The following is a 24577-nucleotide window of genomic DNA, read 5'->3' on the forward strand; positions in this document are numbered from 1 at the left end:
GTGCTGATCCATATTCTTGCTAGAGGCCCAGATCACCTCAATGGCTAGAAGTACCTTTTACTAGCTTCAGCTGGTAAGACGACTGTGGCTGTTTCTGGACCGGGATAGCTTGACCACTGTTGTCCATGTACTGCTAACCTCCAAGCTGGATTACTGTAATGCGCTCTATATTGGGCTGCTCTTGGGGTTGGTCCGGAAGCTGGTGGTGGTGCAAAACGTGGCAGCGAGACTGCTCACTGTGGCATGGCATCACCAATATGTCCCCTGTTGCTTAAGGAATTGCACTGGCTACCTATTAGCTACCGGACTACATTCAAGGTGCTGGTTTTGGTGTACAAAGCCCTATACAGCTTGGGACCAGTATACCTGAAAGACTGTCTTACCCCTTATATACCTAGTTGATCACTGTGCACTGCAGTTGAGGGCCTCCTGCAGATACCATCTTATTGGAGGTCCATTCTGCACAACATAGGAAGCGAACCTTTAGTAAAGTGGCACCTATCCTTTGGAATTCCCTCCCCTTAAATATTAGGCAGGCACCATCTCTATTACCTTTTCAGTGCCTACTGAAAACCTTCCTCTTTCAACAAGTAGAAACCTGATCCCAGTATGCATCTGTGTTGGAATTGTTTTTTAATACATTTTTAAAGCTTTTTTTAAAAATATGTTTTTAAAGTTTTTTAAAAAAATGATTTGTTTTAATATATTTTAAAGTCTGTTTTTATTATGTTTTAGAGTGTTTTAGTGCTTTGCTTTGCCACCCTGGGCTCGTACTGGGAGGAAGGGCAGGATATAAATCTAATAAATACTACTGCTAATAATAATAATAATTAACAGGTTAATGGTCTCATAAAATGAGATGGGGGCATAGTTGGTCTCACTGAGAATTCTAAATCCTTTGAAAAATGGATCCTGCCCATTCCACAACTGTGTGTCATGGTTCAGACGTTTGTATCAGCTGATCCACATCCTGTGGCATTCAAGCATCAACAGGACAACAAATCAGCCCAGGGTCTAATAAAAAAGACATAAAATAGTTTGAGTCTTTTCTGGAGAGGCAAGAAAATTAGTTTTTGGGGAAAGCATCAATCTGTACAACATACACACAAAGCAGGTGGCAGATGCTGATGTTGTGAAAGTGGTCCAGGAAATTGAGGTAGATGGAAAGCAGCGATATGACAAGTTTGTGAAAAAGAGGCAATGAGAGTGTTCTAAGGGTGTAATAGAAACTATCAGTTTGAACAAGTTCTACGAAGAATAAAGCAGATGCAATCGGCATTATTTTGCACTGGTGGTCAGGTAACAATTGAACTTGCCCACCATTCTCCTCTTGGCAGAGCAAAATATCCCAATTTTACATTAGTATTCACATGTTTTGAGAAATCAGCCCAGAGAGGTAGGGATCCCGTAAATTCTCATTAGTGGCTGAGCATGTGGGCATGCCACTATTTTTCTCACAACTGGCATTTAAAATGTTAAATTTTGAGACCAGAATCATTCTTGTATCTCAAACAGAAGCAAAGTTACAGGGGAAAAGCAAAAGTCTGAGTTCTCAGTATCGTAAAATATTAACAAGGGGTACTGCCCCGGGGGTGGTGGTGGTGCCATTTCTAACATTATTCAGGGAGGTCTAAAGATGAACCATACCAAACAGCTTGCTTTTATTACCAAGTGCAAGGTTCCTTCTCTTAACCCCTGTACTAATAAGGCTATCAGTCGCTACTAACCCTGATGAGTATGTTCTCACTCAACTGTCAGAGGCAGTATGCTTCTGAATACCAGTGGCTGGAAACGTCAGGAGGAGAGAATACTGTTGTGCTCAAGTCCCAATTGTGGCATTCCCATTGAGGTACCTGGTTGGCCAGTGTGAAAACAAAGATGCTGGACTTGTTGAGTCACTAGGCCTGATGCACCAGGCTTTTCTTAGTTTCTTATAGAGAATACAATAGAACACAAGTACAATACTGGGTTGCAGGACCCATTTGTTTCATCCTTTTCATGAACTGAACTGGTGGAGTGCTGTACATATTTCAGCAAACATTGATGTGTTGACAATCATGGTGCACCTATGAATGTCAAATTAAAGTGGGTAGCCACCTGCTAGTCATTTTCATTATTCATGAGTGTAATTCCAGAATATTTGACATTAACTAGATGCATGTTAGATCATCCTTGTTCTCCTGCGATTGTTGAAAACCTCCACCTTTCATATATTCACTGTAATGTATGCATCTGTGTTGAGCAGTGAATGATAAATCAAGTTAATAAGGCGAAAGCTCAAAACTAACAAGAACCTAAATGCTTTCTGTGTGAATACTAAACAATTACTTAAACACCAAACAAGTGCACCAAATTGAAAGCAATTACTTTTATGTAGCAAGCTACCCCCACCCCCTCCCAGTAATTAGTGCTCATAACCACAGAAGTGGGGGTAGGGAATAGCCAGACATGCAAAATAATTCAATTTTTGAGCCTTTCTTTCCAGCTGATGATAGATCAATTTTTTTTAAATGAAGTATAGTTGCATCTCAGGTCAAAGAGAGATCTAGTCTAGACATCCTAGCAATGTTGTTTGTTTATTTAATCATTCTGTCCTTCCTCCAGGGCAGCGTATAATCTAATAACACCTTTTAAAACAAGTAATAAAATTGTCCTAAATATCCCTTAAGGCAACAATAATACAAGAGGTTTGTATAGTAGAATTTTTCATGTGAATTCTGACAATCACATAATGGTCTTTTTCAGATACAGCACTAATCTATGATTTAGCACAGGGGTGAGGAACCTTTTCTGGCTGATGGGCCAGATTCTTATATCCCTACCCCTTGGTGGGCCAAACTTGACAAGTGGGTGGGGATGGCTACGTTTCTGTCACCTGATGTCATAGTGATGTCAGGTGATGCTTCCCTTTGAAGCCCCAGTTGCTGGGATTTCAAAGCACAACACTGGGCTATTTGAAAGCTCTTTGGAAGCTGCTTCGTGCCTTGTTCAAGGGGGAAATCGATTGTGCAATGAGGGGGAAGTGGCTTCCATTAAATGGAAACTGCATTTTCCTCCCCATGAAGTGGCTTCCAAAGGGCTTTGCAAGCCACCCTGTGCAGCTCCTTTAAACCTCTGAAATCAGAGGTTTAAGCAGCAGCCTGGGGTGGGAGAAGCAGTTTCCATTTAATGGAAGCCACTTTCCCCTCCTTGAGCAATCAGTGTGCCTTGCTCCAGCAAAGAAACAATTGGGAGCCCACTTTAAACTTGTGATGTGTGGTGTAGGGCAGGTGGATTTGTGTGGTTTTCCGCAAATGGCCTTGCAGACCAAATGGGAAGGCCTGGTACACCAAGTTTGGTCTGCAGGCTGAAGGTTCCCCGCCCCTGGTTTGGCATTATATGAAGGAGCCTTGGGATTCTGTATTCCTCCTCCTGACACAGTTGAAAGGAGGATTTCAAAAGCATTCTCCCAATATGAATCTATCCGTACCCTTAGATCATCTTCTGAGGCCCTTCTCCAGGTACCCCTCTGAGGGAGGGTCAGAGGGTGGTGACAGAGCAGAGGGCCTTTCCATTGTGGCTCCCCATCTGTGGAATACACTCCCCAGTGAGATCTGCCTGGCGCCTTCACTAAAATACTTTCAGCAACGGGTATTACCTTTTCCCCCAGGCATTTGATCAACTGAGATGTTGTCTGTTATTGATATGATGCCAGAGCTTCCTGTGGCTGCATGTGGGTGTTGTTGTTGTATTGTATTATTTATAGCATGACTAGGGGCTCTGCCCCTGCTCATGTTGCACACCAGCCCCACCTACAACCCCCCCAATCTCTCACTGATCCCTGTACCCATAGACCGCACCAGTGCCCCCCGACAAACTGATTAAACCAGGGGTGGGGAAACTTTTTTCCTCCCACACTATGGGCCAAATTTAACAGGTGGGTGGGGTAATTCCAATGTCAGTCACATGACATAACTGTGATGTCACATGATTGACACCTGTCAATGTTCACCCACAAGGTAGGAGCAAAAAACGTCTCCACTACAGTTCTAATGAGTTAGTATGTGGGATTTAAACTTGGCTAACCCCCCCCCCCCGCTTTCCCCCCTGCCCCTTAGAGCTAGCTAAGCCCCCCCCACTTCCCCTTAGAGCTAGCTAAGCCCTCCCCACTTCCCTTTAGAGCTGGCTAAGGGCCCCCATCCACCTCCCACCTCTCTTTTGGAGCTAGCTAAGGTCACCCCTACTCTTTCCCCCTCTCCTTTAGAGCTGACTAAGGCCACCCCTCCACTCCCCCCCGCCTGTTAGAGCTAGCTAAGGGCTCTTTTCTTTTCCCCTTCCCCTGTACACCTGGCTAAGGCCCCCCTCTTTCCCCCCTCTCCTTTAGAGCTGGCTAAACCCCCCACTTCCCTTTAGAGCTGGCTAAGCCCACTTCCCTTTAGAGCTGGCTAAGCCCTTCCCACTTCCCTTTAGAGCTGGCTAAGCCCACCCCTCCCCTTTCTCTGTGCCCGTTAGAGCTGGCTAAGGGCTCCCTTTCCCCCTTTCCTTTTACACCTGGCTAAGGGCCCCCCTCTTCTTTCCCCCTTTCCTTTTACACCTGGCTAAGGGCCCCCCTCTTCTTTCCCCCTTTCCTTTTACACCTGGCTAAGGGTCCCCCTCTTCTTTCCCCCCTTCCTTTTACACCTGGCTAAGGGTCCCCCTCTTCTTTCCCCCCTTCCTTTTACACCTGGCTAAGGGTCCCCTCCCCTTTACACCTGGCTAAGGGCTCCCCTCTTCTCCCCCCCTCTCCTTTAGAGCTGGCTAAGACCATCCCTCTGCTTTCTCCCCTCTTTTCCCTGGAGATTCATATTGTGCCCTCACTGTTTTCGTTCATGAGGGCACTTTAAACTTTGCTTTTTAATCCTGTTTTTGAGCCCTCAGATATATTTTGGGTGCAGTGTTACCTGCTATTGTTTTATTTAACTGTTATACTCTACTTTTTCCCCATGAATTTGTCTAATAGTCTTTTAAAACAATCCAAGTTGGTGGTTATTACAACATCTCTCTCCCCCCTCCACAACTTTTAAAGATATAGGAGACCTCTTAGAGGCCAGGCCTGGCAACCAAGAGGTCTTCTGTATCTTTAAAAGTGGTGCAGGGGGAAGGGAGAATTCCACCTTGTGGTTTTTCCCATTACAGAGTTGCAAGAACACCTACACTTGGCTGACTTTCTCTTCTCCTAAAGATACAGGATCAGTCTCAGGCCAAGAACCTGGCAACCCTAAGTGAGAGTGACTTCCATAGTTTAACTGTGCACTGTGTGAAGTGTTTTTTGTTTGTCCTGAATCTTCCCTAAACTAAAATATAAAAGGATGGAAATTAGGAAGTAGGTCCACATGATGTGTGTAATATCTAGACTGGCACAGAGTGTCCAAGGAAGATGCAGAGCCAGATTAGTTTTTTAGCCAGGATCTGCAAACCTTGGGTAAGATGGGAAATATTGCCAATATCACACTGATTAAAGCCAACAAAGGAAGGAAAGTGAGAATTTGGGTGAGAGGGAACGAGAGGGAGCCTGTTGCCTACTCCCAGAAACCTTGGCCATGAGAGCATGGTTAAACTATGGAATTTGCTCCCAGAGCAGACAGTGATGGCCACCAACTTGGATAGCTTTAAAAGAGGTTTAGACAAATATGCGGAGGATAAGGCTATCAGTGGCTCCTCACCCTGGTGGACATGTTCTACCTCAGCAATCAGAGGTGCTTCTGAATACCAGTTTCTGGAAATCATAGAAGGTGAGAGTGCTCTTGTGGTCATGTCCTTCTTGTGGGCTTCTCATAGGCCTCTGGTTGGCCACTGAGAACAGGAAGCTGGCCCAAATGAGCTGCTGGCCTGATCCAGCAGGCTGCTGTTATGTTGTTAGAAGAGCTTTGCGTAAGGGCACTACAGGTGTTAATAAAATGCATAACTTCTTATGTATGCCATTCTTAAAAGCAAATCATTCACAACCATTGTTAAAACATGTTTAGCTCCTATTGGCTGTATGTGAAAGAAACACTACAATTGGGACCAGCTGCCAAGGTGCCATGCTCCCATCCATCACGAATGTTATCAACCTGGCAGACAGTCACGACCGAGCAGCATTTGCCATGGTCACCCACGTCAAGCAAGAGCCTCGTGAAAGAGAGAACAGTGAATCTAAGGAAGAGGTATCTTGTTTTTTGTATTGCAGTATGCTATTTTGCTTGCGTTCTAAAATTTGCCCTGACATATGAATCTGCCTTATTCTGAGTCTATATTTTTGCTCAGTATTATCTGCTCTGACTGGCGGCCACTCTCTGAGGCAGGAAGCTTTCTGAGCCCTGATGATAGAATCATTTTAGTTGAAGATTGAACCTGGGACCTTATGCGTGCAAATCAGATCTTTTACCCTCTAGGCGAATGCTTCTCCCCTGAAGACATGGTCCTTCCTTTTGCTCATAGCCCCATCAACCCTGTAATATTGCCCCTTCCTGCCTACTCTGACTGCTCTCCAAGGTCTCTGGCAGTTACTTTTTCCAAGCCACAATACTTGAGATCCCTTTAACTGGAAATGCCGATGACTGAACTTGGGATCTACTGCTTGCAAAGCTATGGGCTTTCCCAAAATAAAATGTCAAAATATTTCAGTCTTTTTCCTAGCAGAATGTGAGCCAGCCTACAATGGGTAATGTGTTTGTCCGCTACCCAGGCAAGAAACCATGTCACTAATTTTTGTTCCTCCTCTCCTCCTTCCTCTTCAGTTTTAGTTTCCTGCTTCACCCTGCTCAGATGCTGCTCTTGATCCTTCATTTCTTACAGCTTGTGCTCAGCCCTATTTTTTCTTGTTTGTGAGGCTTTTTCATCTGTTCTCTTCCTTGTGAATTCCCCTGTCATATATCCATACCCCCACCCCCAAAGTCATTTTGTTCCCTGTTTTCCCTTCTTTCAAACTTACCAATATTTTCTCTGTCTCTTTTCATGGCTCCAATGAGCAAGACCATTCCTTCTACCTCTGCAGCAACTTGCCTGCAAATGGAGAAGGAACAAACAGCATCATTAGTGAAGTGCAAGTCTTCCACAGTGAACCAAAAAAGCACTCGAGAAGCAGTAGTTGTAGAGAAAGTAGTCACACTCAGGGAGGAGGCGTCCAGTGTGCTGAATATAACTGCTGAAAGCAATATTTCAAGGCAAATGCTGCAGGAGACTGAGAATTTACTTGGAGAAGCAAACCCATTGTGGGTCACATTCCGAAGTATACAGAGGTGCACTATTTTACACTCTCAGATTTGGAGTGGAGTGTACCAAGTGACCACCAGATGTCATCCCAGTACAACCTTGGTGAGCATGATAGAGCCCTTTTGCAGGATCCATTGAAGTCAGTTGCTAGCTCAGTTTCCTGCCCAAAGTTAGCAATGCCTAAGGAACCAGTTGTTAACCCATTAATGGCTAGACAACAAGCACAGCCTGCACCAGCACCTCTTATTACTTACTTACTTACTTATTTATTTATTTATTTATTTATTTATTTATACTTGTATACTGCCCCATAGCCAAAGCTCTCTGGGCGGTTTACAGTAACTAAAAACATTAAAACAAATAAAATTTAAAACAGATCTTATAAAAACAATTTAAAACACAATTAAAAAAATTAACCAGTATAAAACACATGTTAAAATGCCTGGGAGAAGAGGAAAGTCTTGACCTGACACCGAACAGATAACAGAGTTGGCGCCAGGCGCACCTTGTCAAACAGATCATTCCATAACGGAGCTCTTACAAATATCCAGGAACTGATTGAGACAGTCGAATCAGCTCTGAAAGAAATGAGAGTGAAATCAGCTCTGAAATTATGAGAGAAATAGCCCAAGTAGAAAGGCTAAATCCAGGATGAAGCACATGTGTTCTTCTTTCTCATCTGATTCCTCCCAGTCTGATGCTGTCCCTTCTCATCAGAAAAGGAAGACTAAAAGAGCAAGTAAGAATAAAGTAAGAAAAACCCTCCAACTCCACATTCTTCTGAATTATCCAGTTATGATTTCCCATATCCTAGAGGTTTAATTTAAAGGGACTGAACACACTAAGGGTTTACCTGTGCAACCAGTAGATCCCACTGCATAGCCCATGTACCATCCTTGCCCATAGCACCTATTCCCAAGACCAGCCAGGATGCAAGGGTAGAATCTAAGAAGGGCAATGGAGCTCTATGTCTGAACTTGAGGAGATGAATGTTAACAGATTGCTGTAGGATGCCGATTACGATCCATTAATTATTAAAGCTGCCTCAGTTTTGGGACTTAAACCCTCCTCAGCTAATCTAATTGAGCCACCTCAGGGGTGGAGGGAGTGTTTATGCCTACTATTAAGGTGGCTCAAAAGACAGTGTCTTTACCAGCAGTTTATAAGGAACTTTAACAGAGTAGGCAGCCCCCACACACACTCTTACCAGTAAGAGATCCTCTAGCTATGCAGTCACACACTACAAGTTAGATGATACTTATACAAATATGAATATTCTTCTCATGGATAATTCAGTTATTAATATGGTTTCTAGAGATCTGCCAAAATAAGATAATGCCGCACTTAAGACACTAGAGGAAAAGAAGGCAAAGGCTGCACTTAAGAGGAATTTTGAAGCAGCCAGCATGGCGTATAGAGCCAATGTTACCTTATGTGGATGAAAGAAATTGTGCAAGATCTAGAACTAGATGCTCATAAACTGTTCAAATTGCTAACCAAAATTACCAGAGGTTTAAAACTGAATGTGGATGTTTCCTTGGGCACACTTACATCCATTTCCAAAAACATGATAGCCACAGAGCTCTCTGGTTGTCTCACTTGACAGTAGATCTAGCTTCCAGAGCCAATTTAACCTCAGCACTCTTCAAGAAAGCCATTGGGGGGGGGCAACCATTGAAAGAGATTCTGGTTGAGAATAAGGATAAAAAGAAGGCTATACCTTGAAGTTTCAAAAAAGATAAGAGAGTATTAAAAAAAATCTTATACTTTTCATCACCAGCGTGGCAGGCTTTCATTTCAGAGACTTCAAGTCCTCCAGACCAGTGTAGAACAAAGTTTACTAGACCAGCAGGTTTCAACATCCAGTGTTCGGGGCCAGCTCAGCCTAGACAGAACAGAGGACAGTTCTGACACCAGGCATCACCAGATAGGGGTCCAGCTCCAGCTGTTTATCAGTACTTGAAGAGAGACAACATGAGACTAGTGGGTTTTAAATACACTGTCAGAAGGTCCTTGGTTCAGAAGGCTAGAGCCCCCATGACTGCTGCTATTGGTTATGAATCTCAGTAATCCAGGCCTCCTAGATATAATACAGCTCATTCAACTAGAGCAGCAGCCTCTGCAGTTGTACTGGCTAAAATTGCCATCATTACAGACATTTGCAGAGCAGCAATATGGACATCTGCATCCACTTTTATGTCACTACAAGATGGACCTGTAAACTTCTGCAAAAGCAGCCTCTGGGAGTCTAGTGCTACAGCGTGTATCAAGCGGCTATTTGTATTAAGCAGCTATTCAGTATAACAACCTAAGCATGCTCTGGCATATCCCACTGTAGGCTGGCTTGCATTCTGCTAGGAAAATGGAACATTGGGAACTTACCATGAATGGGCTTTTTCTAGCAGAAGCTGCAAGCTAGCCAAAGGCCACACCCTGCATTCTCACCACAATCTACTTCGTTCCATTATAGTTCTTAGAGGTATGGTGCAGGTTAGATAGGGTGTTTCTTTGTTTCTATTCTCTAGTTGCCCTTGTTTCTTGTGTTTTACACGATTCCATACAATTGTTGTTTCTGCAAGAGGAGCTAACTGCTAGGCTCACACATGGAAGTAAACTGAAGAGAGAGAGAGGAAGAGTGGAGGAAGGGACAAAAATTGGTCTCATGGTTTTCTGGCTGGGCGACTGGGAGCACATTAATCCACAGTAGACTGGCTCACAGTTTCTGCTAGAAAAAGTCTATTCCTGGTAAGTTCCCAATGTTCCATTCTCTTGTGCCGTGCAAGCTTTTTCCAAAGACTTGGATAAATGATACTGTTTTTCAGTATTTTAGCTATTCCAGTTTGTAGCCCTCCCTGAGCTAAAGTTTGAGGTTAATAATAATTTGAGAACATTGGCTGGGAACCCAAAAACTATGTTTGGCAAAAATGTCTTGCATGCAGCCAGTGCAGCCGAAGCTCTGCTCACCCAACGGAAGGAGGAAGTTGAATCTCCGGTAAAAGGGGTCGAGGTCCACTCAGCCTTCCATCTATCCGTGGTCGGTAAAATGAGTACCCTGCATATGCTGGGGGGTAAAGAAAGGCCGGGGAAGGAACTGGCAATCCCACCCCATATATACGGTCTACCTAGTAAACGTCGCAAGGCGTCACCCTCAGAGTCGGAAATGACTCGCACTACAAGTGCAGGGACACCTTTACCTTTTTTTAAATCCTGCCACCCCAGCCTTTGATGAGCAAAAGACACAAACTGGCTGAGTTTTGCATGCGTTTTGCAGCTCATCCATGCAACTCTAAACCAGGGGTGGGTAACCTGTGGCTGTCCAGAAGGAGTTGGATTCTAACACCCATCAGCCCCAGCCAACAGAGCCAATGGGCAGGGATGATGGGGAGTTGTCCAATAGCATCTGGAGGGCCACAGGTTAGCTACCGAAACCATGCTCTAAACCATGATTTAAAGTTTCATGCAAACACAGTTGACTATCTTGAAATTTTCCTCTGCTTCAAGTGGGATTTGCCACACAGCACTGCTGGCTACTGCTCAACCAACACAAATCTATAGTCATGCATTCTTTTGCATGTGTGGAGATCTGTACATTTTGTGTTCTGTAGTGTCCCTTCATAATTACAAGCCTCTTTTTTTCCCCAGGATGTGGAAATAGACATTGAGCTGGCTCCAGGTGATCAGAGTAGCACACCAAAAACCAAAGAGCTTTCTGAAAAGGACATTGGCAACCAGTTGCACATGTTGACGAACCGTCATGATAAATTTCTTGACTCTCTTCGAGAAGTAAAGGTGAGTCTGCTGAGACTTTCCCGACCTTTTATATGAGTGTTCAAACACCTTTTTAAAATGTACATGCTATTAATATCCCTGTCCTTGTAGAGGTAACTGTACTGAAGCCCATTGGTGAAGGCAGGACTGTAGAAACGTAGAGTTGGAAGGGGCCTATAAGGCCATTGAGTCCAACTCCCTACTCAATGCAGGAATCCAAATTAAAGCAAATCCGACAGGTGCCTGCCCAGCTGCCTCTTGAATGCCACCATCCTTGTTGCCCTCCTCAGAACCTGTTCCAGTTTGGACGCAGTACTCAAGATGAGGCCTAACCATTTCTGAATAGAGGGGAACTAAAACTTAATAGAAAGGAACTAAAACTTGTGTAGACTTATGTAGAGTTAATGTGAGTAGTTATGGGAATTTAACCAAAGAGGCATTATTTTCTTTCGCGCATAGCATGGACTGCGAAAAAGACCAAAAATTGGGTGTTAGAACAAATTAAACCAGAACTGTCACTAGAAGCTAAAATGATAAAACTGAGGTTATCATACTTTAGACACATCATGAGAAGACATGATTCACTAGAAAAGACAATAATGCTGGGTGAAACAGAAGGGAGTCCAAACAAGAGATGGATTGATTCCATAAAGGAAGCCACAGACCTGAACTGACCAAGACCTGAACAGGGTGGTTCATGACAGATGCTGTTGGAGGTCACTGATTCATAGGGTCTCCATAAGTCGTAATGAAGGCACATAACAACAACAATTATGAAAAGGCAATTTTATAGTTGCATTTTATATGAAATTCCTGGTACTGAGCATTCGTTTCTTTTGCTAAACTTTTTCAATGGGGTTTCTAGCTCCCTACTTTTTCCATTTTAATTTGTTGGTTGGTTTTAAAAATGGAGAGCCAGTGTGGTGTAGTGGTTAAGGTGTTGGACTATGACCTGGGAGAGCAGGGTTCGAATCCCCACACAGCCATGAAGCTCAGTGGGTGACCTTGGGCTAGTCACTGCCTCTCAGCCTCATGAAAACCCTATTCATAGGGTCGCCATAAGTCGAAATCGACTTGAAGGCAGTACACAATTTAAAAATGGTAAGGAACGTAGTTTGATTTCTATGGTTGCAGCCGTACATTTACCTGGGAATGATGCTATTCAAGGCAGTGGGACTGTCCATCTGAGGCTGATGTACCAGCTACACCTGTTTCTGGGTACTGCAGATCTGATGACAGTAACAAATGTCATAGCTACATATTTGCAGTAGTCCAGTGTGTTTTCCATGCAAATACCTTTGAAAAGGTGCTTTTTTTGTGTAGGTTTACTTTTTTTATAGTAGCCAGTCATTTTAATGATTATTGTGTATTGTTTGTAAATGTTTTATGTTGTTATACACTGCCCTCATGGTTTGTGAGAGAGCAATATATAAATACTCAAATCAGTCCAGAAACTTCAACTGGTACGGAATGAAGCATCTGGGTTTACTTAACAGGATCCACCTGTTGGGAGCATGTAGCTCTCCTGTTAAAGCAGCTGCGCAGGCTTCTGTGTGTGTGTGTGTTTCCTGAGCCCAATTCAAAGTGCTGGTGGTAATCTTTAAATTCACTGACAGTTTGGGACCAGATTATCTGAAGGGACTCTCTTCTCTCACCTGGACCTGCCTGTCTTGCTACTGTTATTTGTGGAGGTCCATAGCAGTTTATTTTGTTGGGACTCGAAAGAAGGCCTTCCAGGAAGCTAGTTAGATCTAGGCTCTGGAACTCCCTCTTGAGGAAGCTTTGTTTCATTCCTTCTCTAATAGCCTCCTGAGATGGAATCCTTTGTTTTTTAGAATGGCATTTGGATAAATGTGCTTGTACTGTTTGCTTGTTTGTTTTTTTTTAATCTGCTTTAATGGAATCTGTTTTTATTGAATATGGTTTTTTTTATTTTGCTGTTTTTAATTTTATTAGTATGTTTAATTGAATGTTAGTTCTGTTTTAACTATATGTTGCTAGCTGCTTTAGGCTATTTTTAGGAAAGGCAGGATATAATTTTTAAAAATTAATTAATAAGCATATATAGGATTACACAGCAATGTTTCTCATAGTATTACTGCAGCTATTCCCCAGTTGTGCTGCTGCATATGATAAGGCTGCATAAGCTGTGGGTTGCTGGTCTTTATGTGTTTCATGGCTCTTTGGGGGGGGGTAGGAAAACTCCGTCATCATCAATATGTCTAACTAGTTTGATTTTATTTCAAGACTGGAGCACTTCTAAGTGCCTTTGTACAGCTGTGCCATATTTCCACGCCCTTAGCTGAAAAGACGTGGATCCAGCTATTCTCCAGATTGTGGAAAATCCTATCTGATCGACAGCAACACGTGAGTGTCATTCTTTTTTTTAAACAAAGCACAAGCACATTTTGAGCAGAGATGGTAAACTTCTGAAACATATTTAAATTCTTTTCGTTGTTGCTGTTGCCTCTCATGCTATATGTTACAACTGTTGAAAGAAGACATATAAAACATCAGGGAAATGAATACCGCTGGGGAAAGGGAGAAGTTCAGACTTGCTTGGGAATAAATATATAAGAGAAATCAATTAATAGTTGATCAATTGTATTTTAATCAACTGTTAAATCTGCTTAAATTTTCATATAAACCACTAGCTTCTGAAGACAAAAGTGCTCTCTCTGGTTTTTAAACTATTCATGCAAATCAAATCAAATATATTTATTACGGTCATAGGCCAAAACACATACAGATTAATACACAGCAGTAACAATAGCAAAATACAATAAACATCTAAAACTCTAAAATTCTAAAAAAAAAGCAGTTGATCGATTAAAAATTTCAGTTAAAAATTAAGCTACAAATGTCTCTACCTCGTGGTTATCAGAAATCTTCTACACAGAATAGCAGCAGAACAAAAGCTGGCAACCTTAGCTGTTACCGATGGGGAATGCTCAGATAGAAGATAATCTACATAAAAAGTTTCAGACCTACCAGGGAGATCTTGCAGAATGGGAGAAATCAGGTGAAGTCTAAGATCTCGGTAAAAAGGACAGAAGAGTAGTACATGTCCAATCGTTTCTACTTCTTCATTACCACACGGGCATAATCTATTTTTATAAGGTATTTTTTTATAACGCCCTTCCAGTAGAGCCGATGGGAGAATATTAAACCTAGCCCATGTAAAGGCTCTTCTAAATCTGAGTAAGGTTAAAGTGTTCAGATAAGGAGCCATTACAAATGGCCTTTGATTATATCTGCGCTTGGTGATCAGCAGCAGATGACCCTGGAGATCTACATCTCGTATCTGTTGTGCTATGACTTCTTTAGCTTTTATATAACCCAAACTAATAATCATTGGCAGGGAAAATCCTAAACTTAATATTTTAGCATTGATCATCTTCTTCCACTTAGATTGGAAGGCATCCGAGAGTGTGAGTGGTGTCAGACCCACGGGGGTGAATATCATCTTCAGCCAGGAATTAATTCTATATGACCAAACACGTGATTCAATAGTAGGGAGCCCTACCTCTAACCGGAGAATATTACTGGGGATACATCGAGGGGCAGCCAGCACAGCTCTAAGAAAGCTATTTTGTACTGCTTCAAGGGGAGAATAATTCTCATTGGTACTGGCTTGAGCCCCATACAATAGCTGAGGTATGATCTTCATAACAAATACCTTAATTGCTGCAGGAAGGTATTGACCGCCCCTATTATAATAAAAGGAGAGAAGAGCTCTCATGGTTCTTTGGGCGTTGGATATAGCAGCTTTTAAATGTGGGCCCCAGGATCCCTTAGAATGAAATATCACTCCCAGGTATTTAAAAACGTCTACTTGGTCAATTGGGTGCTTCTGAATCCACCATAGATGTTTAGGCTTTTTGTTGGAAAATACCAAGACTTTTGTTTTGTCATAGTTAATTGACGGAGACTCAGCATTGCAATAATTTGCAAGTGCTGCCAGAAGACGTCTCATGCCAACACTTGACCGTGATAGCAGGGCTATATCGTCCGCATACATAAGAATGGGTACAAACTTCTCATTCAGACTTGGTGAATGTGAATGCACCCTGTGCAGACTGCCTACTAGCGAGTTGATATATAGATTGAAAAGAAGGGGGGCTAGTATGCATCCCTGTTTTACCCCCTTATAAGTAAATATAGGTCTTGTTAGATGATCTGCCTTATTACACCTGACACGTAGACAGGTATTAGCATATAGGCCACGTATTAAACATAGTAATCTCTTATCAATATTAGTGGCCTCTAATTTCTCCCATAGCCGTTCCCTAGATATAGAGTCAAAGGCCGTCCTAAAGTCTATAAAGGATACATATAAGGAGCCTCCTGAATAGGCAGTATACTTATTGGCTAGATGCTGTAGAACAAAAATATGGTCTGACGTAGAATGCCCCGCTCTAAAGCCAGCTTGTTCCTCTGCTATATTATTGTCCTGATCGACCCATTCTTTTAGTTTGTCATAGAGATGGATGGCATAAAGCTTACTAATAATGGTAAGTAGACTGATCGGCCTATAATTAGATGGATTATCTCTAGGGCCTTTTTTATGTATGGGAACTATTATTGCAAGGCCCCAATCCGGTGGAATTAAAGTTGACTGATCTATCATAGTAAATAGCACTGCTAATATCGGGGCCCACCAATCAGGATTTGCTTTGAAAACTTCTGCCAGTATATTATCTGCACCTGGGGCTTTATTAGATTTTAATTTAGCTATAAGAGAAATAATTTCCTTTGCGGAAACTGGTGACCAGGCCGGTAGGTCAGACCTAGTCAGTTTGGGCGCGAGGGCAGAGTTCTGATTTCGCATATAGAGTTTAGCAAAATAGTTCTCCCAGGTAATAGCTGGAATGTGGCAATCTACATTGGAGTAATCAGTTGGCCATCCCTGGACAACCAGTTTCCAAAACAGAGATGAATCCTTTGATTTCGATGCATTGATCAAATGTTGCCAGTTATCCCTCAGGGCAAGTTTCTTTTTCCGGGCTATAAGATGTTTAAAACATTTCTTTAATTCTAGATATTCTAAAAGTGAGGCATACGAATTATTGGTTTTATAGTTCTTATAAGCTGTTATTAAATATTTTTTCTTCTCTACACAATCAGAATCGAACCAAGGCTTTGATTTCGAAACCAAATTCAATAATTTGTGGCTGTGAGTAGGGAGCAGTGTATTTTGTAAAACAACAAAAAGTTGCTGAAAGGCCTGGAACGCAGCTGTGACTGAAGTTGCATTAAGCAAGAGTTCTCGAAGAGATTTGCACTGGCTGGCATTTAGTGTGTCTCTTAATTTTTTCTCTGTTTTGGGGAGCCATTTAATACGTGATGGGCGTATTTCCAAATCCGCATCTATAGTTGGCTCTAGATCCGCGTAGATTTGTTGGTTACCACATTTCAGAAAGAGAGTTATAGGGAAATGATCACTTTCCGGTCGGCTCTCAACCGAACACAGTGATACCGCCCGGAACAGGCCCTGGGATATAATAAAAAAGTCAATTGTCGAGCCTCCCCTGCTTGCATGATAGGTAAATGCTCCAGTATAATCTCCATTCACCCGACCATTCACCAGTATTAAGTTCATTTTAGTTAAAAGTTGCATAAGACAGAAACCCGCATAATTGATACCCTTGTCTCTCGAGCATCTATTTGGAATGGATGCAAGAGTATTCCCCAAAGGAGGTACCATATGGAATCTAGAATAGAGGGTTATATCATCCGGGCCAACTCTAGCATTAAAGTCCCCCGCTATAATTACCAATGCTTCAGGATGTTGTACTGACAGACTAAGTAAGTATTTACCAAGCTTTTCAATATTGGCTTTGGCTGATTTTTTTGTTTGAGCCGGAGGGAGATACACATTGACAAGAAGAAGAGTTGACCATGAAAATTTAATAATTAAGGAAGTTGCAAGCTCCTTAAGGGGATTCAATTTGATTATGGACGCATAAATTTTAGTAGATATAAGCGTACATAGGCCACCCTTGCATCTACCTCCTTTATTACTAGGTACAGCCTCTAAGCAGTGGGCAAAGAAACCATTTAAGCCTAAATCTCCTCTAAGCCACGTCTCTTGGAGGAAAATAATATCAAAGGTTTTAAGAAAATTTACAAATGATGGATCAGATATTTTGTTTCTCCACCCAGCAATATTCCAAGATAAAATCTGGACACGCGAGCACATTTGCTTAAGATCGTGTCAGGGAAGAATGGTTTGATGCAATGATACAGCATCCTGACATGAGGCTGTAGAAAGTGGCAGGTCGGAGTCTTGCCAGCATTCAATTTTATCTAGTAGTGGATCATTTCTACTAACGTTGGAAGTTATTGGGATCAGCTGTCTAGTTGGGTGACTCATAGACTTGGGAGGTTTTGGCGGGGAGCCCTCTTCATGAGGAGCAAGCCATCTCATAGCTGTCCACATAGCAGTAGTAATTTTGGAAGCATCACTAATGACAACATTTGAGGGCAGCTTCATTGATGGAGAACTTCGTATCAAGGACGGAACCAGTAGGTTAATTTCTGCTTCAGTTCGAATTGGGCCAACGTTATTTTTGACAGCAGGCTGTTCTAAGAGTGGATTCCCCGAAGGGATGGGCCCATCCACATAATTTGCCGTAGGAGATTTATAGTCATAAGATTGGGCGTTTGCTTCGTCTCCAATCCTACCAGTCGTCGACATTCTTTCTAAAGTAGCTATTAGCTTTTATATATTCTTGCAAAGATGTCTGCTTGTATTTCCATAGGTAGAGTAGAAAATCTGTTAAGGAGTTTCTGTTCCTCTTCAACAAACTGGTCCTGATCCTCCTTTGTTTCCGATGCCACAGTGGGCAGCTCAGTAGATTCCACCATTTCCAGGTTCGGTCGAGCCGAAGCGCTTGGTAACCGAAATTGGGCTGACGTTAGTTCCGAGTTCAGATCAATAAGGTTATTATCCAAGTTATACCCAGAATTTAGAGAGTGCTTGGGTATTCCAGCTTTGAGAGGCGGGGCTATCCGAAATGGCGGCGCTATATTCTCAAAAACTCTTACTATAGTAAGACCCTGCAACAGAAATAGGTCTTTATATTTAAACAAATGCGTTGCTTTACCTGGGTCTATAAACGATACAATGGCACGTGCATTAATGTAGTTATAGAATAGGTAGTCTATATGAGATATATCATCCACAACAACCCTATTTGGAATGATATTCTCCAAAAGATTTTGAAGATGCGTCCTGCGCTCCTCTTGTGTAGTGCATCCAGCTGGTTTTGGATAATTAAGTATAGCTAGTTTAGAACGATTCAGAACAAGAGACCATTCCATATTTCTTATCCGTCTGGCAGGAGGTTTAGAGTCTTGAATCCTTATTGACCACGGATCTTGTAGGTCCAATTGCTGGTTTTGTAGTATATTCTTGGGATATAGACGCAAGGGAGAGATTTCCAGAAGAGGTTGTGCAGGTTTTCCACTAATAGGCTGTTTTGGTTCTTTCTGAGGAGCTCTTTTCGGTTTTGTCTTTTTGGGCTGTTCCAGTAGAAGCTCAAGTAGTTTAAACAGCTTTTTAAAATTCATATTACATCTGCAGTGTCTTTTTAAGTTTTTAATATTTTTACTCTTCTTGGCCATCGGGGTAGCACACAGTCTCTTCCTCTTAATTGTAGCTCTCTTATTTTCTCACAGGACATTTGGGTTGAACATTCTGTTTTATGACCAGTGTTAGAGGGGGGCTTGTAACTTTCTCTCCATGGTTTAGGTCTGTTTTTATAAATGCTTCCATTAAGGTTGTTAAAAGCTGATTAGTTTCTGCTAGAAACATTAAAATCCGCTTCAAAATCGTCGTCATTTCAAAAAGCCAGAGTTCATTTGGCTCTACATTTTTTATATTCCCAGCAAATAGTTCTTTATCCATCTCCTCATCAGCTTCCATTTGATTAGACTGGGTCAGATCTTTCTTTTCACCATACTCTTCGGTTATGCTGGTAAACTGGGTAATACAGCATTTATTTTGTTCAGACTTCAAATTTTCCTGGGGTGAAGCCAAAACCCCCACATTTATTGCCTTCTCTGCCCAGTCTAATTCCTGAGCCAGATTTACAGTAGATGGATCAACATAATCTACTTAGTCATAGTGCTTGTCTGAGCAGTTATTAATTGACCAGTCCCGGACCGGAGCAGCTTGACAGGGGAGTTCAGGAGGGGCTTCTGTAGCTTCTCTTATTTTTACTTTTACTGCTTCACGAGCTGTCTCATTAGTGAAATAGAACTGAGTAATTTTTGCCTGCTTAATTCGTGAAAGGTCTTTGGAAAGCTCACTTAAAGGTTCAATACCCAGCTCCTTGTATTTTTTCCTCGTTAGCACCATACTGGTTGTCAGCTAAAACTCCTACCTCTTTAAGCATTAATATGCTAAGTCATTCAATGGGGATATGCCAGGTCTGTATCTACTCGCAATGAGAGATAGCAGTTGTTTTTCCTTAATTTATTTAAAGTTCGTAATAAAAGTTCATGAAGAAAAAATAAAGAGTGACTCACATAAAAGGGGTCTCTCTTACTGGCTCTCCTCAGCAAGCGCAGATCAAAGGAGCAGAAGGACGCAGAGATAAATCAACAATTAATGATGGAGGAGGAGAGGAAATACAAGAAAGACAGCTTTCCAAGTCTCGAAGGAAATGTAGTTGATGTAAAATTCTCAGCTGAGGCAAAACAGGTTGCTTAGCCTTGAGATAGGAACTCTAAAAGTTGATAGAAAGCGGAGCTCCAGGCTTAGCGTCTTGCTAGGTCGCCATGTTGCCTCCGTCTCCCCACTATTCATGCATGTTTCATAGCGAGCACCATCTCAGAAGAGGCATTACCTCCTGTATAAGACAGTGCCTGTTATTTGAGAAGAGGTCAGACCTCTCCTGGAGTACTGTGTCCGATTCTGGATATTGCAGGTTAAGAAGGACATAGGACATATCTAGAGGATGGCAGCAAAGGTGGTGAGGAGCATGGAGCCCAAGTTCTATGAGGAAAGGTTAATAAGAAGAAAAGAAGAGTCTGCTGGATCAGGCCAGTGGCCCATCTAATCCAACATCCTGTTCTCACAGTGGCCAACCAGATGCCTATGGGAAGCCTGCAAGCAGGACCTGAAGGCAAAAGCACTGTTTCCTCCTGCAGTTTCCAGCATCTGGTATTCAGAAGCATCCTGCCTACAACCGTGGAGGCTCTGCACAGCCATCATGGCTAGTATCTGTTGATAGCCTTATCCTCCATATATTTGTCTAATCCTCTTTTAAAGCCATCCAAGTGGGTGGCCATCACTGCCTCCTGCCAGAGAGAGTTCCATAGAACTATGCACTGTGTGAGGAAGGTTGAAGGAGCTAGGAATGTTTAGCCTGGAGAAGAGAAGGTTAATGTGAAAGCCATCTTCAAATATTTGAAGGGCTATCACATAGAACATGAAGCAGGTATGTTCTCTGCTGCTCCAGAGGCTAGGACCCAAACCAACATCAAGGAAGATTTTGGACCAAATATTAGGAAGAAGTCCCTGATGGTATGAGTTGTCCGATAGCAGAACAACTGTATCAGTTGGTGGGGAACTCTATTTTGTTAGGTGGCAATCCAGCCTCTGCTTGAAAACCTCTTGTCAGAGATGCTGCAGTACGTGGGTGAGAAACTTTTGGCCCTCCAGATTTTGCTGAACTGCAGCTCCCATAATCCCTGACCATTGGCCAAGCTTGCTAGAGCTCATGGGAGTTGTAGTTCAGCAACATCTGGAGATCCAAAGGTTCCCCATCCCTTCTTTAGTAGTGGATTTTGTGCAGTGGCAGAGCATTGGACTGAATGACCTTAGAGGTCCCTTCCAACTCTGTGATTCTAGTAGTGCCTGCTGTCCATATATTAATTGGGGGCCTTTCTAATGAAAAGGCAATTGATTATTAATCAGCTAAATCTTGCAGCTCTGCAGTAGGCCAATTCACATGTAACAGGTTTTTGTGCTCTCTTCTGCCCTTGCACATTCAGATTTTATTAGTTTTATTACATTGTCTTCCAAATGCCAATGTTTGGTTTGTGCTTGCCTTCCAAATAGGATCAAAATCCCAATCCTCTAAGCAACATGGCTTTGAGGATTTGAAGTGGTGGTGGTGGGGAGAGCTTCTGAGCCATGCTCAGAATTGAACTGTGAGATGCTGGACTGTGTTCCTGAAATTTGTAAAATAACTCTTCTTTATTTTGGGCCCTTTTCCAACTCAAATCAGACGATGTTGCACCCTCCAGCCCACCTTACTACTTCCCTGTTGGGAACTACATTTCTCAGCATTATTTGCATCTGCCTCATAGCCATAGCATCATGTTGTAGGAGGGAAGAGACATTTCTTCATCCTATCGTCTGTCATTGCTCCTCTCAATCTAAGAACTTTCAAGACCATAATGTTTGTTTTGTGTTCCAGCACCCGTTACAATCCTGCCAAGACTCTCATTCTGAGACTGGGGTTGTATCCAATATTAGTTGTATTCGGAGCAGACCCATTGAAATGAATGGGGGTAACTAATTTAGGAAATATTTATTTTATTAAATTTGTTAGTTGCTTTTCTACACAGATATGTGCACTCAAAGCAACTTACACTTAATAAAAAAACAAATATATATATTTAAAAAAACTATATATAAGGTGGTAGAGCAACCCTTCTGAGGAAGGTTGCACAACAGAAGCCCTCCAAAAGCCTTCCAAAATTAACAAGCAAATACCTGGGAGAAGAGAAATGGTTTTGCTTGGCACCTAAAGATGGATAATGATGGCACCAGGTGTAACTCCCCAGGAAGAGTGTTCCACAAACCAGAAGCTGCCACTGAGAAAGCCCATTCTTGTGTTTCCACTCTCCACACCTCCTTTGGAGGGGGCACAAGAAGAAGGGCCTCCGATGCCAAGAAGTACATCTGCTCAGAGTAGCTGTATCCCACTAACCCTGAAAGTACAAATTTCAGCATCTTAGCTATTTGAAAGCATTGTAAATGAACTGACCCAACATTGCTGATATTGCAGAGTTGAAATTACTTGATTACTTTAACATGAAAATTCAGTGGGGTTCCCCCCCTTTTTTCTCCCATCTCTCAGGCTCTTGCAGGTGAAATCAGCCCTTTCTTGTGTAGCGGTAGCCATCAAGTGCAGCGTGACTGCCAGCCCAGTGCACTTAACTGTTTTGTGGAAGCAATGTCTCAGTGTGTCCCTCCCATTCCAATCAGGCCCTGTGTGCTTAAGTACCTGGGTAAAACTCACAACCTCTGGTTTCGTTCGACTCTGATGCTGGAGCATCAAGCCTTTGAAAAAGGACTCAGTCTCCAGATTAAGCCTAAGCAGACTACAGAATTTTATGAGCAGGAAAGCATAACTCCACCTCAACAGGTAGGGAACAGAATTTGTATTTTGCATAGTTAAAAAGGTCAGATGAGCAAATGATGACTGTAATTTCATTCACTTTTCCTTTTAAAACCCAAGGTAGTTTCCAGCTTATAACTCAAACATTCCATGGTGGTGAGACAAGGATATGAAGGAAATATATTCTTGTTTTCTCTCTTTCGTCTAGAGCATCTCCCTGCTGATTCTGATTAGTCTGCCAGAGGATTCCTGATTCACTTGTAACATTACACTGAACTGTGGCTTAGTGTTAACGTGTACGATCCTCGGCCTTGTGTGCTCCCCCTGTGTCTTAGCTCAGAGCTTGGAAAAGTTTCTTTTTTGAACTACAACTCCCATCAGCCCAATCCAGTGGCCATGCTGGCTGGGACTGATGGGAGTTGTAGTTCAAAAAAGTAACTTTTCCAAGCTCTGGCTTAGCTGTAAGGAAATCAGAAGCAATTCTGCTATTTGTCATTAACATACAAATCTGAAATTGGTTAATCTTAATTGTGGTTTCAGGAAAACAAGCCAATGTCATAAACCAGGGTTTGAAATTGGCTTGTTTTCCTAAATCATAGTTGAGACTAGCCACAGTTTGTCTGGGCTTGGACATAACAATAAACTGCAGTTGAAAAATAAACTGCCTGGTATCCTCTTTGTGGCCATGCCAGAGGGGATGGGGAATGCATAAACCATAGTTTAACTTTGTGACTGACCATGGCCATTCCCTTCCAGGAGCAAAAACATAGTTAAACCACTCATTTTCCCCAGGTAGCATGCCTCAAGTGGGCTGTAGCGCTGCCTAGTGTCCAAAGGCAAAGATGCAGAGCAGTCAAGACTTGGGCTGCTCCTTCCGGTCCTACTCAGTTCATTCCTGTGTTTGTCCGAGGTGGTTCTTTACAGCCTTAGCTCAGCTAATCTCTGTTTGCTACTGTGTCGTCTTCTAGTGAGTCTTTCTAAAACCATGGGCATAAAATCTCATTATTCCATCCGAGCCTCTTGCTCTGTGTCCATATTCACTAGAGCTTCCATGTTGTGGCTTGATGAGCTCTTGGACAATCCCAATCCTGATCCTGTCAAGATAAGAAGGACTTTGGTGAAGCTTCACAAGTCAGCATCTTTTGTGGCCAATGCCACCCTGCATGTGACACAGAGTTGCTGGTTGTGCTATGTCTGCGTGTGTGGTAGCACGGGGGACACTCTGGCTTCATTACTGGGATACCATGGGCCAAGTCAATCTTTCTACTGCTCCATATACAGGTGCTATGCTTTTTGGGGAAGAGGCTGTCAAGTCTGTATTGGTGGATCCTCAAGACAAGCGGAAGCCAGTTTTAGCCACTGATAAAAAAGAGGATTGGAGACTGCTTAGAAGTTTTGACCCATACTGTTCCTTTCAGCCATTTTGAGGAACGCGTTCTGGAGGAAGGGGCTGTGACTTTCGGCCTTTCGGCCTTTCAAGGGCTCCAGGTCCAAGCAGCACTTTCATGGCTGCTCACAGCACCAGGGCAGGCTGGTCCCTCTTCCTCTAGAAGAGGAAGTTGCCACCATTGGCAATATTGACACTATTCCAGTTGGAGGCAGATTTCTCCACTTGGTAGAAACTTGGCAATGCATAACAATGGACTCTTGAGTAAGAGATCTGATAGCTTTATGGCTATGCAATAGAGTTTTGGCAACTTCCCCCGAACAGGTTCCTGTCCTCCCATTTGTCCCACTCTGGAAAGACGTATGGTGATGGAGGAAGCCATACATAACCTTCAGATCATAGCAGCTATAGAACCAGTGCCACCTGCCAAATGCTACACAGGGGTTGATTCCATTCTGTTTGCAATTCCCAAGAGAAATCTCTCCTAGAGAGCCATTCTAGAGCTCAAATTCTTGAACGTGTTCGTGAGATATCGTCACTTCAAAATGGAGTCCGTAGCCTCAATCATAGAGGCTGTACAAGAGGGGGACTTTCTGGTGTCTCTTGGTTTGATGGAGGTGTATATCCACGTTCCTATTTGCCGGGCCCACAGACATTTCATGAGGTTTGCATTTGGCTAATACCACTTCCAATACTGGTCCCTGCCGTTTGGTCTCTGGTCGGCTCTGAAAATGTTCACAAAGGTGATGGTTACCCTGGTTCCCATCTCTGTCTCCAGGATATCCACATCTACCTGTACCTGGTCTGGGTGGACTCTGCGAATCAGCAGCTCTGAGGGACCATGGCTTTC

The 24577-nt window shown here is 42.7% G+C and overlaps 1 protein-coding gene across 3 annotated transcripts in view; it reads left to right on the plus strand.

Annotated features, from left to right (window-relative positions):
- Positions 1 to 24577, plus strand: part of TRRAP (transformation/transcription domain associated protein) — a 321632-nt gene that overhangs the window by 163575 nt on the left and 133480 nt on the right. For all 3 annotated transcript variants that reach the window (XM_061599260.1, XM_061599263.1, XM_061599262.1), the window contains exons 50-53: positions 5985 to 6164; positions 10855 to 11001; positions 13228 to 13347; positions 22080 to 22367. In XM_061599260.1, coding sequence (XP_061455244.1) covers positions 5985 to 6164; positions 10855 to 11001; positions 13228 to 13347; positions 22080 to 22367 — 735 coding nt within the window. The remainder of the gene's footprint in view (positions 1 to 5984; positions 6165 to 10854; positions 11002 to 13227; positions 13348 to 22079; positions 22368 to 24577) is intronic.

This window comes from Rhineura floridana, chromosome 17 (assembly GCF_030035675.1).
Source record: "Rhineura floridana isolate rRhiFlo1 chromosome 17, rRhiFlo1.hap2, whole genome shotgun sequence".
Classification (NCBI taxonomy): Eukaryota; Metazoa; Chordata; class Lepidosauria; order Squamata; family Rhineuridae; genus Rhineura; species Rhineura floridana.